General features: G+C 40.6%; 1 protein-coding gene across 2 annotated transcripts; it reads right to left on the bottom strand.

The window, feature by feature from the left end:
• Window positions 1-333: 333 nt before the first annotated feature.
• SSR1 (signal sequence receptor subunit 1) lies at window positions 334-15559 on the bottom strand. Of its 2 annotated transcripts, XM_081873162.1 has the most exons (9): window positions 15355-15559; window positions 11093-11211; window positions 9453-9540; window positions 9059-9321; window positions 7947-8023; window positions 6945-7023; window positions 5894-5987; window positions 5219-5233; window positions 334-3202 (listed from the first exon to the last, which is right to left on the bottom strand). In XM_081873162.1, the coding sequence occupies exons 1-9, from the start codon at window positions 15440-15442 to the stop codon at window positions 3135-3137; spliced, it is 891 nt and encodes a 296-aa protein (XP_081729288.1). In that variant the 5' UTR covers window positions 15443-15559; the 3' UTR covers window positions 334-3134. The 2 variants fall into 2 exon arrangements, with proteins under 2 accessions (XP_081729288.1, XP_081729289.1); XM_081873163.1 differs by lacking the exon at window positions 5219-5233 and having other exon boundaries at window positions 15355-15556.
• Between the last annotated feature and the right edge of the window lie 1027 nt (window positions 15560-16586).

Below are 16586 nucleotides of genomic sequence, written 5' to 3'. Positions count from 1 at the left end.
GAACAAAATAGATTAGACTTCATTTTCACTTTGGCAAAAGTATTTTTAATAATGCGCCTTTTGACATTCCTGCAAGTTTCAAGGTACTTCAACTCAAGTTCCCTCAGAATGTTGTTTTTATTCTCTTAAACTTTGTGGAGTTTTTCCTCAAAACAGTAGATGAAGTAAACCTGTGTCTGCATGTATTACTTCTGAGTGCAATGAAGGCCGAGTGTTTTCTTCTTCACCCCTCAAAATTTCTATAAATAGAAAGCAAGTACATCAAGGAAAAAGGCTCTGTTACAATCTTCCCAACTTGTTTTTTTATGTGCAGATCTTTTTTCTTTTTTAAAAAAAAAGCAGCATCCAAAATCAATGGGGGAAACAAAATTGAGGTAAATACTCAAGCTACAATAAAGTTAGTTTGAAATAATTGTCATTTGTGCTTTAGATAAGTCCATGCAAGTTTAGGCCACATCCACAATTCTGAGTCACCATACTATTAACAGGAATTGTGCTGTTCACACATTTATTTGATTTGCCTTGCAGTGGGGCGATTGTGCTTTAAAAAGTTAATATGGAAAAAAGTTACCAGCTTTTTTGTGTGACATGCGGCTCATTCACTGAATGGATGGAAGACAACAGAAGTAGTTCTGAGCAACTGCAGCAAGACTCATTTGGACAGAATGTCAAACTGACTTTCAGAGTTCTGTACAACATTCCCACTTGCAGTAGCAGGGTAATGTACAAAACCAGAATAAAGCTTCCTAGGATTCCAATCTCTTGGGTAGGAAGGAAAACATGAAGTCAAATACTATAGACAATTAGAGTGTAATCAACAACAATATAGTAAAATACCTGTCATAAGGCCCAAGTCAGAATGCAAAGGTGACGTGTATAGCTATTAATCCAGTCACAGATTCCTCTCTTCCCCCATCCCAAAGTTGAGAGATTAAATACATCCTTAACTCTGTATACCCTCCATTACCTGTTTGCTGAATGTGACAAGCATGAATAATCCAAATTAGAAGATTGCAAATTGATGTTTTCAATGTTTAATAAAACTTTGTAACAGGATATTTGGGTCACATGTATTTTTTTTGGGGGGGGGAATACCATATTAATTACTAATGCATAATAATTAAAACATAATGGTTTCCTGTTCAGAGCTCCATTTAATAAGCTGAAAGAGGAGCAAAATGATACTGCCAAATTAAACACTGAGTATTTAAAAGTTATCCCTTCCATGTGGACTATTTCAGTGAAGGGGAACCCTAAATGTAAATGGCAGCACATGACTTTTCCTTTTTTAAAAAATATATTTAAAAAAACTTTAAACTTAAGCAGTAAGGTGACGTGCAAGTATTCCAATGACTTTGGCTTAGATAGGCATCATAGGCGATCAAGCTATAATTATTTTCTGATGCAAGGAGGAAAGACAACTGAAAATGACAACTGAATTTCATGTGCAAATGAGGCCTTTGAAGGTATACAACACCTTTGTTTCCAATCTTCCAGTCCACTTTCAGCTGCTGCATTTCAGGCTACCACTGGATGTACATTATTAACAATTGCAAGTTAAGCCAAAGAGATCAACATGACTTTAAATTAGGAAATTAACATACTTTTAGTTTCTCATCAAGTCAAACTTACTGAGGTTAATAATGGAATTGATCCTAGTTGGAGGGTTCCCTTCTGAGCAAAATGCAGAGCTGAATTTATCGCTAGTCATTTCTTTAAACAAGTAAGACATCAATAAGAGTTCAAAAAGGGAAAAAGGCACAGGACTAAAAAAACAAACTTAATTTATGTTTTTACTGTTGTTTTAGAACTTATTCTTTTGTATACAATCAAATATGGGAACAGAAGAGCACAATTCCACTGTACAGGTTGTAAGTTGTTGCCCAAAGACATGTTCATGAAAGTCAAACCTTGTATCCAGCTTTATCTAAGAAATTCAATGCATTTTTCTATCCATGATTGGGTTTCAAATGGTGGAAGAGTCTCTACAATTATAATGGCCTGGTCTGCATGACACGCCAAGCCAAATTATAGCTTAATGGGACTGGAGGAACATGCAGGCTCCTGGAGAGGAGCTTACAGACTCTTTGCTCCTCCTGCATCTTTTTCACTCACATATTGCGCTCAACTAGGCTTAGCTTATTGTCTGAACCAAGCCTTGTGGGTAAGCTTTCTTCCTGCCAACTCAAACTATGGCCAAGAACATACCTGCCCGTGGGGTGGGTGGGTGTGCGCTACAAGTTACTTTCTAGGAGCCTGCCTGTTCCACTGCTCCTAGTAAGCCATATTTTGACTTAAGAGTGTCATGCAAACCAGGCCAATGGTGAGGACCAATTTGCAACCATTTGAACTAGGCATTCAAAAGTTACCCAACTTGCTATATTCACCAGATCTGCTGACCAAGTCAAACTACTAACAATTTATACAGATGTACAGTTATATTGCAATCAAAAAAAGGGGGTGATGAATGCCAAAGTGAGCACACAATTCATATTTCACAACTGCAGCTGCTGTAGAAATCCCTTATTTGACACATATGTAAGAACATTTGGGATCTCAGACTCAGTGTGCGCTTTATGTCAAACAGCAGCAGCAATATTGTAAGAAAACAAACACTATACTGCTAAAAGCAGTTACACCGGCTTGTGCCTTTAGAATACTAGTTACACAAAAATGCGACTCAGTGCTTCATGAGAGGTTCCAACATGCGTACCAAAAAGGAGCTGCATACATGTAGCAAAGAATATGATAGATGACTCTGAGTAACAGATAGGAAAATGCATAAAGACCTTCTTTTATGACAGGATACAATCAGAACAGGGTAGGAAACGACACATTTGCATTTCTGACGACGTCAGAAACAAAAGGTGTGCAGATGACAGATCAGCATAATGAAGAGACTCTAAAGGCACATTTCAGATAGCACAATGATTCTTAATTGTTTCTTTAAAAGGAATAAGAAGTGCATTGTAAGCAGTGTTCTCTGAACACAGCCAAATGCTTATAGTCCAAATGTTTTTCATAGTATTCTCCTCAGTCGATATGGCTTCTCAGCACAACTCCCAATTCAAGCAAAAACAAAAGGGAGGGGGTTGGATGGCTGGGTTAATAAAGGCTGACTGTACTAACAGTATTTACTCATCAGATCCTACTGATCTCTTCTGCGCCCTCTTCCGGGGCAGCCGTCTTGGGGAAGCTTTGTCTGAAGGAAAAGAAGAAGAAAAGTTACTCAATGGGATAAGTTAAATGAAATATTTTGGGGGCCAGGGGGAGAAAATTATTTTCTAATTTATTCCCTCAAAGAACGATCATGCAAAAGGCAGATCTGAGAAGCATCTTATATACGTTCTTCAGTTATGGACATGCAACTAGTAGCCTATTAACAAAGATGTTCCTAAAACAATGCAGGATCAAAGCATTCAATCTCAGCTCTGTGATGACAATGGGTGGCTTGAGCAAGAGTATTTTGCTCTATTTTAGTTTCTAAATATAGAACAGGTGTGTATCTGTTCTAAGGATGAAGGAAACATCATGCCCTACTTCCCTCTAGGCTCAAGGACAGCCAAATCAAAAACTAATCTTTACATTCACAAGCTCAAGTTTCAGTATCTGTAGAATTCTAAATCATACAAAGTAGAAAGAATGCTAAGTATTCAGGCAGTAAATTCCCCAAAAGGTAACGATATCAGTCTCTTATGGGCAAAAAAAAGAGAACTATGGCACCTTACACTAACATTTTAGCAAAAGCCACAATAAGTAATAAGCCACAATAAATGTGTTAATCTTCAATATTTAATTAGTATTCAGTTTTCTAGATGGTTTACAAGTAATTGGCTGATTAGTTGTGGTGACTGAATTTTGCACACTGATTCGAACCACCTTTTGGTCTTGATTGCATACAGACAACCTTAATGGGGCAAAGCAGAAGTGAATGAATGTAATTGTGGGGTTCCAACTCTAGACCTTGTAACCTTACATCTTTTCTCAGCTCCCTGGCCATCCTCTAAACCTCCCTTGCTTCTCTAATGAATTCCTATCTATTCGCACAGCCCCTTCCACGTATACAACCTTTGTTTTGTCTGAGTCCTACTTTCCCCTGGGCTCATTTCTTGAACTCGATGTCTCCACCATCTATTGTTTTCTCACATTCCCGTTTTTCAGGCCTCTGCCCACTTTGCAACATTTCCTCTAGCTAGTTTCTTGTTGAGCCTCCCTCTGCCCCCTTCCCTCACCCCCATAGCAGGCAGCCCTTCTGCACTTTAAGTAGTATAACGTTTCTTTTTTTATAAAAAAAGATCCCCTTCTCCATCTAGCTAGCTTGGCTCAGTTCCCTGTCACCTTTATCCTCTAAGCCTCATTCTTCAGACATTTTGGTTCTGCTTCTCAGTCAGCTCCCTACTCTGCAATCTTTCTTGAGCATCCTTCTTTCTCAGCAATCCGTCACCTATCTTCCCAGAATATAGCCTGTCCCTGTGTGGCCTTTTATTTCCCATGCACACTTGCAACTTCCTTGGCACTCACAGAGGTTGGCCTAACGTTTTAGCTCCTACAGCAGCTGGATATTGCACTCCACCACATCAACTCAGTCAATGTCAGAGGCTTCACTGCCACAAACACAGTACAATATATATTAGTAACTATTTGCCCCTTTATCGGTTAAAGCACCATGATCATGAAGTCCAAGCAAGCAGCAATCTTAATGTATTTTAAAAGCCCTCTAATGTGTTAATACTTATTTTCTATGCAAATTGCTGTTTAGCATCAATAGTTAGTATCCTATGCTATGGAACAAGTGATGTGACAATTAAACTTTTCTATCACGTGTTCTGAAAATTGTCGGTGGTCTATTTTGTTTCTGGCAATCTGAAGAATGTAGCCATGGTTTCCTTTGGGAAATCAGGCATGTAAAGTAGATGACATCCCAGAAAGTGCAGATACCACTGAGTTCTGGTGACTGAACCATGTTAACAGTGTAACTGAGTTAGTATCTGAACAGCTGCTCCCCCAAGATATGCAACAGTAAATGTACCAAGTGGGATTAACTCCAGATTTCTGTTGCATCTTCAAGATACTGGTGAAATCCTCCAAACCTTATCACTTTAACACCACATGCAATTATGTGAAGTGTACCAACTAAGCAGAAATGGGTTCAATGTATAAGAACCTAATTAGTGCACAATATACATTTCAGAAGCCTCAACCCAATAAAGTGTCTCACCTCTTCTACTTTGCACTGAAGCCACAGGAAAAGCAAAACAGAAGAGACAGTAAAGATATTAGAAAAGTCCACAAGCATTTAAAAGATCTAAGAACATATTTGGACTAATTTTTGAAATCAGAAGTCACCAAAATGTACAGCTAAAGCTCCACAGCTCCCAACCCAACAAAAAACCCTGTACACTTGTCACAGAATTACAGTTTTGTCCTCACCTAATGCTGTATAGATTCAGCAAGTATGCTTTTAACCAGTATAAGAAACAGTCGGTGATTTCACTATTGACTTTACCACTGATTTCAATATTATTGAATACTATTATCTTCTTCAAATTCATATGTTTTCTCAATTTTTGGTTGGAGTCTCATTGAAGTTTATAAAACAATCTAATAGTAAAGGAATAATTCTTTCTGGAAATAATTTCAAGTGAATCTGGCAGAGTAAAAAAAGGAACATTTAGAACAATCCCTTTTCTAAACAGTTAGAGGCAGGCATATTCAACACTGCAGTTAACATTGTTCCCCCAGATGTTGTGAACTACAACTCCCATATTTCTGACCACTGACATTCTGACTAGTGCTGATGGGAGTTGGAATCCAAACATCTGGAAGATACTGGTTATCCTTTTATAAGAAATTCATTAATGGACTAACAACCTATGGTAATATGGATACTTACTTATCTGGTTTAAAGTTTCTTGAGGAATCCAACTCATGTCAACATCATTCTGATTCGACGTCCCCATCTCTACTTTTTGAGCTGGTCTTTTTCTCTGGAAACATTAAGCACAAGATTTAATAAGGGAAAGAACAAAGAACTCCACTGAACTCCACTTAAGCCATTCAACTTGTAACATGTTTTTGTGATCACAACAGCGGTTAACTTCAAACCTAAAGCTGCTGGCTTTACATTCTAGCAGCAGTTCTAATACATGGTGGCATGAGCATCAATAATTTCTTAAAACAGTGTGCATATTTTACAAATATTTAAAGGTAAAAATCCTAATTTGGGATAAATCTCAACATCACAGATAATTTCAACTTAATTGATTGAATCAGTATTAGGGTGAGCCATAATCTATGAACCATTTTTGAAGTTATATTATTCGTGGCAAATATAGTTGGTTAAGCCAAGTCAGTATGAAAAACACATGTTGGGAGGATCAAATATAGGTCTGACATGTGGAACTCTTGCAAGACGTCAATCATCACATGCTGTACTTGTATCTGATCTTTTTGATGAAATGAAAAATGGCATTTTAGCCACTTTTCACTCTCAACTATGGCTAAGATTTGCTTATATAGTCTTCTATTACAGCAACTCAACATCAGATCACATTTTACAACATTCTGTTTATAAGGAAGTGTGTGCAGATGCAATCCAGTTACCTCCAGGTGCAAAGAGAATACCACTGCATGAAAAAAATCATTTAAATAAACAGAAATTGGCCTACGGTCTCTAAAGCAAATATTAGCTACACTTCTACTGCATGGTAGTTTGATCTTTGTGTAAAATTGCCTTGGATTAAGGTTTGCCTCAAGGAAAGCAATGTTCTAATATATGACATGATCTTTCCTTCCAGGTAGCCTATAGCAGTGTGTACAAGTTTCAGTCACCAGCCCATCCACATATTAAAGAGAGCCAGTTAGTTTAACACAGTGTCTTGAGACCACAGTCTGGGTCCAGAGTAGCATCTATAACCGGAAAGATGACCTGCAGAATTTCTTACCTTCCTAGATTCCAACAGCTGGTGTAGACCAACAATGACAAGCAGGCTAAGTCCACCAAGGAACATATACATAAAAATCCTTGTTTAGAAAAAGGAGAAGAGAGGTCTAGTAAGCTTTCATTTCTTTAAATAGAAGAAAGCTAAACAAATCATCCCTGAATACCTTTACCAGATTAAGTAGACAGTTGCTGTCCTAAAAATGAACACACACTCATATACCCATCCCAACATCAACCCCAACTATACTTTGTAGAACACTTTATGAAGGACTCATCTCTTGATAGGAGGAGCCAGATTAACCAACCAAGGGACACCAGTTTCAACTCAATAACTTTGGTGGGACAGTTAAGTTCTCAACTAGATAAATTCTCCCCACCCCAAGCCAAGATGACAAAAAGAAATTAAGAATGATCCAAATTACTGCTAAATCTTAAATCCTGCAAATAAGACATGTACCTAATGGAGCTATGTGTGGGAAACAAAAAAATCCTCGTCTTTCATAGCACTGCAAAGCACTTATGAGTTACTACTCTAAAATCAACAAAGGAGATAATATAGACCTGCCTCGGTGTTGAGATCAGCAGAAGATGCCTTGCTGGTTACAGCATGGTGCTGATAATGCCAAGGTTGCAGGTTCGATCCCAGTATGGGAGAGCTGCATATTCCTGCATTGCAGAGGGTTCAACTAGATGATCCTCAGGGACCCTTCCAACTCTATGATTCTATTAGAAGTTAGTGGGACGGTGGTGCTTGAGAGAGCATTTTCTTTGGTGCCTTCTAGATTGTGCCTTGTCCTCTGAGGTTTGCCCACCCTCATTACTATACATGTTTTGTTTTTAGGTCAAGACACACCTTCCACAGGCCCTTGGGGGTGGAAGATGCTACACAGTTTAATTTAAGATTAACAGTAGATAACCTGTTCTAGGACTGCATGATGAAGGGGGGCAATAAAAGCCTATGAAAGAACAAATAAATAAATAGGTTATTGAAATTAAGTCTTACGTTTCACCATCTAATCCATCTTCCTTTTCAATAATGGTAACAGTCTGGTTGAAAACAGCATCTTGAAAGAAGTTTCCCTAAAATGAAAAATTCAGCAATGTTAAAGGCTGCCCAAGATAACAGATTCAAGCCAGTATGTGGCAGTAATGTTAATACAGTGGAACCTTGGTTCTTGAATGGCTTAGTTGACAAACAAATCGGCTCCAAAAATCTGAAAACCCCTAAGTAACTGTTCCGGTTTTTGAATGCTTTTCAGAAGCCAAACATCTGATGCGGCTGTCTGCTATTGTTTCCGGGGCGCCTGCACCAATCGGAAGAAACATATTGGTTTTCAAACGTTTCAGGAGTCGAACGCACTTCCAGAACGGATTAAGTTCGAGAACCAAGGTTTCACTGTATATACCTCCAGGGATGAAATGCTTCTCAGCGCTTCGTTCTTGTCTATAATTTCCACTCACATTGCAAATCACAATAATCAGAAAAGCTAGCTTACAGGACTCAGTGTCTTGTAGGCCTCAGGTTGTCAACACACATTTTCAAAGCTTTACTAGGAGAAAATGTCCACAACAAAGGGATGAAAAGCGACCACTCAAAGTGGAGTTTGTCTAGAACTTTTGAAAAGGACAAATAAAGTTACATTTGGAGATTGATGAAGCTTTTTACCTAGGTTTGGCAAGGTGAGGGGAGAGAGAGGAGGCGGCAAAATCATAAAGATAGTATATGTTGACCAAAACAACAAGAACAAAAAAGACCAACTCAGATTCAAAGAGTGTCAGAACATTCAGATATTGAGGAGTGTATAATGTTGTTGAGAAGAGTTACAAAAAGTAAAGACAGTGTTTTAAAAAGCAAGACTGCACCTGTTCAAATCAGGGTCCAAGACATGAACTCTAATGTCTCCTTCCAAAACCACTCATCACAAACTTTAGACTATCATATTGGAATACTATCAAGGATTTGGCTATACCAGAACTTGCAGAATAGATACCCAAGCCTAAGCAAGATAAAAATGGCACACTTGGATAAACATCACTTAATACTCCTGGATAACATCAGCAAATGCCTAGTTTAACACTAAGGAAACCTTGCCAAGCTTCCAGGCTGTCACTCACATTTTGGTCTTTGTAGTTCAGATTGATAACCAGTCCAAAGGGGCGACCACCCATAGGCTCTGCAGGAATGAAGGAGTATTCAAATGTGGCCTGTCTCTGTGGTGGAACAACCGTGTTCAGAGGAAGAGCAGTGAAATTCTGAATGAAAAACTGGTAATCTTGAGGGTACCGGAACGAAGCATCTAGAGACTCCACAATGAAGTCTTCTGTACCCTTGTTAGTGAAGCCAACTAAAAACTTCACAATGTTGTTTGCTGGAAAATCTAGGAGGAAATTAGAAAACTGGTTAAGCTGAAACTGTGTGCACAACTCAAAACTTGCATAATGTTGCACTATAATTAGACTAAACTGATAAAGTGTGCTGGTCTGAGGTAAAAAGGAGGCCATTTTTTACCTTCTCCTTTCACAAACAAGATGGTTGTATCAGCGCTAGGGGATGCTTTCGGTTCTCCCGATAGATCTTCTTCCTCTTTCTCTTCTGTCTAATACAAGAGAATGTTTTTGAAAAGCCTATGACGAACAGTGAAGCAATGAATATCTGAAGTAAGACCACTATTGCAAAATCCCACATAAAAGCATTTCCATGCAAAAACATTAATGTTGCAATAAATATTTGGAATTTCTTGAAAACAATTATTAAGAGCACAATCCTTTGTGTGTCTGTTTGGAAGCAAGTCCCATAAGAAAGCAAAAACCCCATGTGCTGCCTATGTCTAACAGGGCTCCTTTGGAAGGATGTTTGCTTGCAAGCTGGATTCATGTTTCTTTCTGTTTAGTTGAGAGAAGCAGAAAGAAGTGCAACCACTCAATGCAACATGACTGCTTAGACTTGGTTTCTCCATCTTTGTCCATGACAATTATGTTATTTTTTCATGTTGTGAACTGCCTTGAGTATGGTGTGAAATATGGAAGTGCGACATACAAATAAAATTATGTATGCATATATCATGTACTCCAGAAATGGAGAGGGAAGAGGGTGGGGAAGGTGAACAAATCAGAGGTGAGCAACTTACCTTTTGTAAATATAGTAGGTATCAGAAAGCTAATGTTCATGTTATCATGTAACAAGAGGAGGCCAATACACAACCTTACAAAACAGCTACCAAAACACCAAAATAGGTGCTTGTACACCAAACCACAACTAAGAACAGCCAGCTGCATGAAAAGCAGAAGTGGTCAAATGTACAAAGTATAGAAAAACTTAGAGTTACTAAGTAAATTATCAAATACACGTTTGATAATTGTGTCTAGGCAGTGATATTATACAAAATCAAAACCAGCCTTCTGCTGTTGTAATATTCACTAGGATTGGTGTATTGATGGCAATACAGCCATCAGTAAGATTTGCATACAACTTGGTGGCAGTAATACAAACTGTGGCCATCAAGCATTGTACTTCCCTTTTGGGCTTTTGATATACAAGAGGGAACCATTCTGGAGGAGGGAGACCTGTAGTGGCAGGCTTAGGAAAGAGAACACCATAAGCCTAATGCAGTTATTTCAAAGTGTGACTCTTCCCTCCACAACTGCCTATGTGGTTATTCCAACCACTCAAAAAATATTCCCCTCCCCAATATACTGCTGCATTTCTATCCCTGCTACACATTTTTTTGACCAGCAGTACAGCTCCTTGGGTTTAGCAAAGGTCCATTTTTACTATATCCTACTTACAGTTGGAGCAACACAAGCATTATGATTTGTGGATGTTCACTATGGCAGTTAACAGGGCCAGCCCAATTTCTCAGCGTGGCAGCCTAAGGACAGCTTGGAGGAGCAGTAGACCTGGCCTCCAAGGAGCATGCCACCTGTCCCCCTCTTCCCAGCCTCCTTTCCATCCCACCCCCTGTGAGTGGGCTATGGCAGGTATGCAGATGAGGAGAGAGAGGAGTGGCATTTTATGCTTTACCTCAAGAGCAAAACATCCTGGGTAGACTCTGACAATTGAGTACTCTTGATAACAGGTTATCTGCTGTAAAAACTGTAATAATGGACAACATAAGCTTGTGAAACAGAAACAAATACTTGTAGATGTACCAATTCTGTGGGTTCATCTTCTTCAACTTCAGCTTCATCATCTTCATCTTCAACGACTGTATCTTCAATAGCTTCTTCATCTTCTGTGGCATCTTGGGCAGCCACCAGCAAACTAGAACCTAGAGACAAGGTAAATGAAAATTTATTTTAAATGTAGGCAAAGTTATTCTCATGTTTAACTTTGCTTATGAAAGCTTTCATTACACTTACTAAGTTATCAGTTTAGATAAGTTGTGAGTTGCACTCATGTCTCTAGTGAAAAGCATCACTAGAAGTTCAGTGTAAGAAGATCCAGAGTTTACTCTGATATTTATAAAGCAGTTGTCAATATTAATTTTCAATACCACCTAATATTGCACTAGGCACCATACAGATTAGAAACGTAAAGGCCAACGACACTGGCTTAAATCCTACCAAAATACATTATAGAAGGGACAGAAATAATTAAAATAAAGATTTCCTCACAAAGGTATTTTTAAAAAAACTATTATTGCAAACACACAGAAGTCATCCCACGACCAACACCCTGAACAGAACTTTAAAGTATGGGCATGTTAATTCAGCTAAAAAGTAGCAAGTATCTACTTGGCAAGGAAAAGGACCTCTAGTGAGCAGGTTAGGATCATGCAGAATATTTTCTACCTCACAGTGGGGTATATCTTAGCAGAAGCTACAACTGAAGTTGCACTATGGCAAGCTAGCAACTTTGATTTATTAAGGTTAAGAACTCTGGAATGTGGAGGTATGCTAGTTTGTATCAGCCCACACCAAGTTACACAATCACAGCCCATAAAGAGCTATTTGCTAAAATAGAGCATGACAATGCATGAAAGAGCTTGAAATAAAGGATTTTAGGACACCTCCTCCAAATGTATGGCAAAAGCAACCCCTCTTTTTTTGGTCATGGGGAAGACTCCAAATAAAATTTCCCTTCCTTTCAGAATGTTACAAAAGGAAAGGTCTTAGTGCCATCAAGCAACCACAGCTCAAAAGTTTCATTACAACTCAGTTCAAGTGACTTCAAGAGAGCTTAAGATCAACATACTGGTTTAATTTAGCTGTCTGTTGAGCAGAAGCGTTAAACTAAATCTCTTAAAATGTGATAGTAGACTTTCATCACTAGGATTCTTTAGTGATTTCCTTGAAATGTTCATTATGCTAAAAGCACTATGGCAGACCACACAAACTTTTCCAAGCAGTAGCATGCTTTCAAGATTTCATGATCTCTCCTATATATTTGAGAAAGAATGATGATGTGGCATTATAGTGGAGAGGAGGGAGTGTATTCAACATCTGTTATCGCAGCCAGGAACTAACTACCAAGAACTGAGAAGTGTAATTTTCCAGTTATCTTAAACTACTAATGCTGAAAGAGAGCTACCCTGAATTTATCTAAATATTTTGAATGGGGGACAAAAGTGGAAATGCACAGCAATTAATTTGTGGAACCAGCTCTCAATCAGAACACTTTGCTAAAAACACTAAGCACATGCTATTGCAACTGCATAAATTCTCTCCCATTCAACAAGGAATGTAGGTACCGTATTTGACTTTGTTCCAGAACAAAGAACACTAACTAGAGGTTCAAGAAAACTGAATTGGAGCCAAGAGAAGAGACATGCAAAATCTCCAGAAGAGCTACGTTATAACTGATTAGGTCACAAAACCAAAGAGAAAACACACATGTATCTATGACATTGTACAAGAAAAAATGGTAATACAAAATCACTGCAAATGAAATTAAAAGAGTGCTAGTTTTAATCTGAAACTAATAAGCCTATGCCAGTAAGCCCAAATGATATCTGTGTTGTTACTATGAGAAGGGTCATCCATAAAACTTTAAGGATCTTTCCAATTGAGGCAAATATAATTCAAAGTGTAAAGTGATGCACAATGAGGCAACCCCCCACCCTTTCAAATGAACACTGGTGGGGTCTGAACTAGCAGTTACTAAGAAGGAAACATCTTGGGTCTGTGGTGGACAGCTCAATGAAAATGCTGACCCAATGTATGACAGCTGTGGAAGGTACTTGGCATGTGAGGGACCACTGGGGAAATAAATGAAAATAACTGGCATCATTGTAATGTGGTATTATACATTACAGTGCTACCTCGGGTTACATATGCTTCAGGTTACAGACTCCGCTAACCCAGAAATATTACCTTGGGTTAAGAACTTTGCTTCAGGATGAGAACAGAAATTGTGCTCTGGCGGCACGGCAGCAGCAGGACGCCCCATTAGCTAAAGTGGTGCTTCAGGTTAAGAACAGTTTCCGGAACGAATTAAATACTTAACCCGAGGTACCACTGTATATGGGTGGAATCAATCCACCCCCTACCCCAGTTCTGATATGCAAGTTCATGCTGTTTTAAGGTGGATTCACCTTGTGGTTAATGCACAAGGCATATATCAGAATGCATATATATGCATAAGGCATATATATCACCCATCCTTTATGGTATCTGCATATAATACCAGCAATGTTTTATTTCATGTTTGAGCTTTATAATTTATGTAATTTTTGTTCCAGAATGTTTAACAATTCAAATACACAACATTTCTGGATTTATGTTTTAAATGGAAATAATGCCAGTGGTCTGCCAGGAGTAGGTTTCGTGCTGCGAGGTTTGAAGAGACAAGTGTTACTGGCAAATACAGCATGCCTTTTAAACACATAACCCTCACCTAGACCTCCAGCTGTGTTACCGCACCCTGTATAATTAACCTTGGAAAGCACGTGCAATATTTTCTGTGAAGTATTACCTACCCCATAACCTTGATCACACCTGCATATCAATAATTGCCCTACATAAGATCACAAACTTGTATTCTACACTAGCTGCCCCCTGTATTCCTTCATTTTGTACTCAACTACAACCCCAACCACAAACATTGTTTCAAAATCGAAAGCAATCTACATTTACACCATCTGGTTGAGTTTAGAATATGTTGATTAATTACTTAATTAAACATTAATTGAACTCATTTGCTGGTATGATACACAAAATCAAATCTATGCTGGTCTCAATTTATACTGACAAGCTTCTTGAGCAAGGCCCTCCCAAAAATTACTTGACCTTGGCTTGTACTGCTGCAGAAACATCCAAGAAATTGCAAGTAATTTGTATGATAATGCAATTTAAATGCTGTTATTGGATTTACTCAGCAAAAACATGAAGGTCTCAACCCTGACCATGGACAACCACAGGGATATATTCTAAGTTGTCAAATAAACTCAGGAAAGTAATTTGATTCAATTCATACAGTTCAGCAGACCTCTACCAGTTCAGACACCCAACTTTTGAGATCAGTAATCTCCAAGCTCTCCACAATTTTATTAGCTGTGAAATCACTACTGAACAGAACCCAACAGATTTGGGGAAAACTGTCTTCAGTTACAGACTCCCAAGGTTCTTTCAAGGAAACTTGGCTGAGCCCCTATGAATCCGGGACAAGTTTCCTCTGGGCACGAGTTTGCACTTTCTTTCCCATTCAAAGCAAGGATCTCAAAGCTGCAGCTTGTACACTAGTGCAACAAGTTGATCACGAGCACCTGAAATGTTATGATGCTTCCGTGTGAGGTGCCTGCACTTCAACTCTCCCTCTTTTAAAGGGAACAAGAGAAACTGGTTTCCCGATAGCTGTCCATTTGGCAAAGGTTGCCAAAGCGTACCGAGCTTTTCGGCTCGCACGTCTCCAGGTGGGGTCAGAGGCCGAACCTGAACGCTGTGCTGAAAGTAAGAGGAACTATGTGTGATTTTCCTCTCTTCCTTCCCCTTCAGCAGCAGCCAGAAGGAATCACAGCTGCACCGAAGGAGACACATGAGCAACCGAAGGTAGAGTTTGCAGGGTGGAAAAGCGAAAATCCTCGCACAACCTCGGGCTGCTGACACGTGTCAGCTTTCGAGTCCCTCAAAAAGGAGGTTAACGAGAAATGTAGAAGTAAACGAAGCTACGACCAGCCAGCACCATGTGGCTGTCGGAGGTCTGGACTGACACGTCAGCCTAGCGAATAGGGGAGGGGGGGAGAGAGCAGAGGGAAAGGAGCCCCCCGCCCCACTCAGAAGCCGCCGCCCCCGCCTTTCAGAATTCACCAGCCGAAACGGCACGCGCGAAGCCGCCTCACGCGCTGCTTCCATTTCAAAAAAGCACAGCAACGTTCCTCCCTCCCCCCCCCCGGCCCCTCAACCGCCGCCTCGCGTACGCGCGCGAGGCGGAGATAAAGCGGAGCCCCCGCTCGTTCTCTGTCGGTCCGCCTCACCTGGGCCGCTGCGGGCGCCGCCCAGAAGCAAGGCGGCGGGGAAAGCCAGGAGCACGAGCAGCAGCAGTTGGGGAACGGACCTCCTCATGGTAGCGGGCCGACTAAACGCCCTCGGCGGCAGTTACTACTTTTTCCTGCCGCGACGCAATGGCGAAAGGAGCTCATCCGGCCCAGGTCCCGCCCACCGTAACCCCGCGGCGCCCTCGCGTCACCGCCCTGTCACGCAAGGCCCGCGGACTCCGCCCCTCTCCTGCCCCGCTCCCTCCCCACCGCCCAGCTTTGCGCGGAGGACGTGGCTTCCCCTGGAAGGAGGAAGGAGGGGCACGTGACTGCAACTTGGCTGGTTTCAAGCGCGCATGCTCCGCGCGACCAACAGCTCCTTTTCCTCGTCAGACTTGCTTTCCAGAGCGCAGGCGCGAAAACTTTTTACCGCGTGGAGCGCCTCAACCACGGGCTCTCTGGAGCGCATGCGTGGAATCCTATAGCTCGCTACAGACGAGCAGAACCGTTCAGTACCTTTGACTTTACATGCGGACGCTAGCGTGTGTCTCGTTGCGTGTCAGCACGAAAGGGATAAGAGCCTCAACCGGCGACCTTTTTAAGACACTGCCGTGGGATTGCCTCTTTCAAGATCCGCAATAATCAAAACCATTGTTCTTCCGCAACGTTTTGATACGCGATGCCCCGATGACACAATGCATTGGATGGATACACCCCAAAATAATATTTGGAAGATTCCCTCCCACGCAAAAAAATAAAAAATCATGCTCCTTAGGGTTTCAGTCGTGGATCTTTCCCAGCAACCACATTAGCAATGGCAAAGGATGGATTTGGGGATTAAGCAAGACTCATGGCCCCTGCTTGTTTCGATTGCAGTGGTAATTTTAATTAGTTGATCACAGTCAGTTACAGGTTTCTTTGTCCGTTCTCCACTCCCACTGCTTCACTTGAGCAGTCTTAAAAAAGAGAGACCCGTGACCCCTGTCAGCATTTAAATTTCCCTGTTGTGGAGGTGAGCAATGCATATGGGACAAGCAGGAAAACAAGCTCCTTCCAGTCTCTGGAGTGAGATAATGGGGTTGCTCCAGTGGGTGCCTCTTTACCTCAAAGAAGCTCCCATATGAGCAGGAAAGAGATCCCCCCCCTTCCCCCCTGTAAACCGAGTGTTTTATTACACCCGGGAATGAGGAAAATATCCACTACTGCCATCACACAATCCTCTTCAGTATGAC

This window comes from Podarcis erhardii, assembly GCF_964252035.2.
Source record: "Podarcis erhardii genome assembly, chromosome: 8".
Lineage (NCBI taxonomy): Eukaryota > Metazoa > Chordata > Lepidosauria > Squamata > Lacertidae > Podarcis > Podarcis erhardii.
This window is presented reverse-complemented; position numbering and strand designations above follow the sequence as displayed.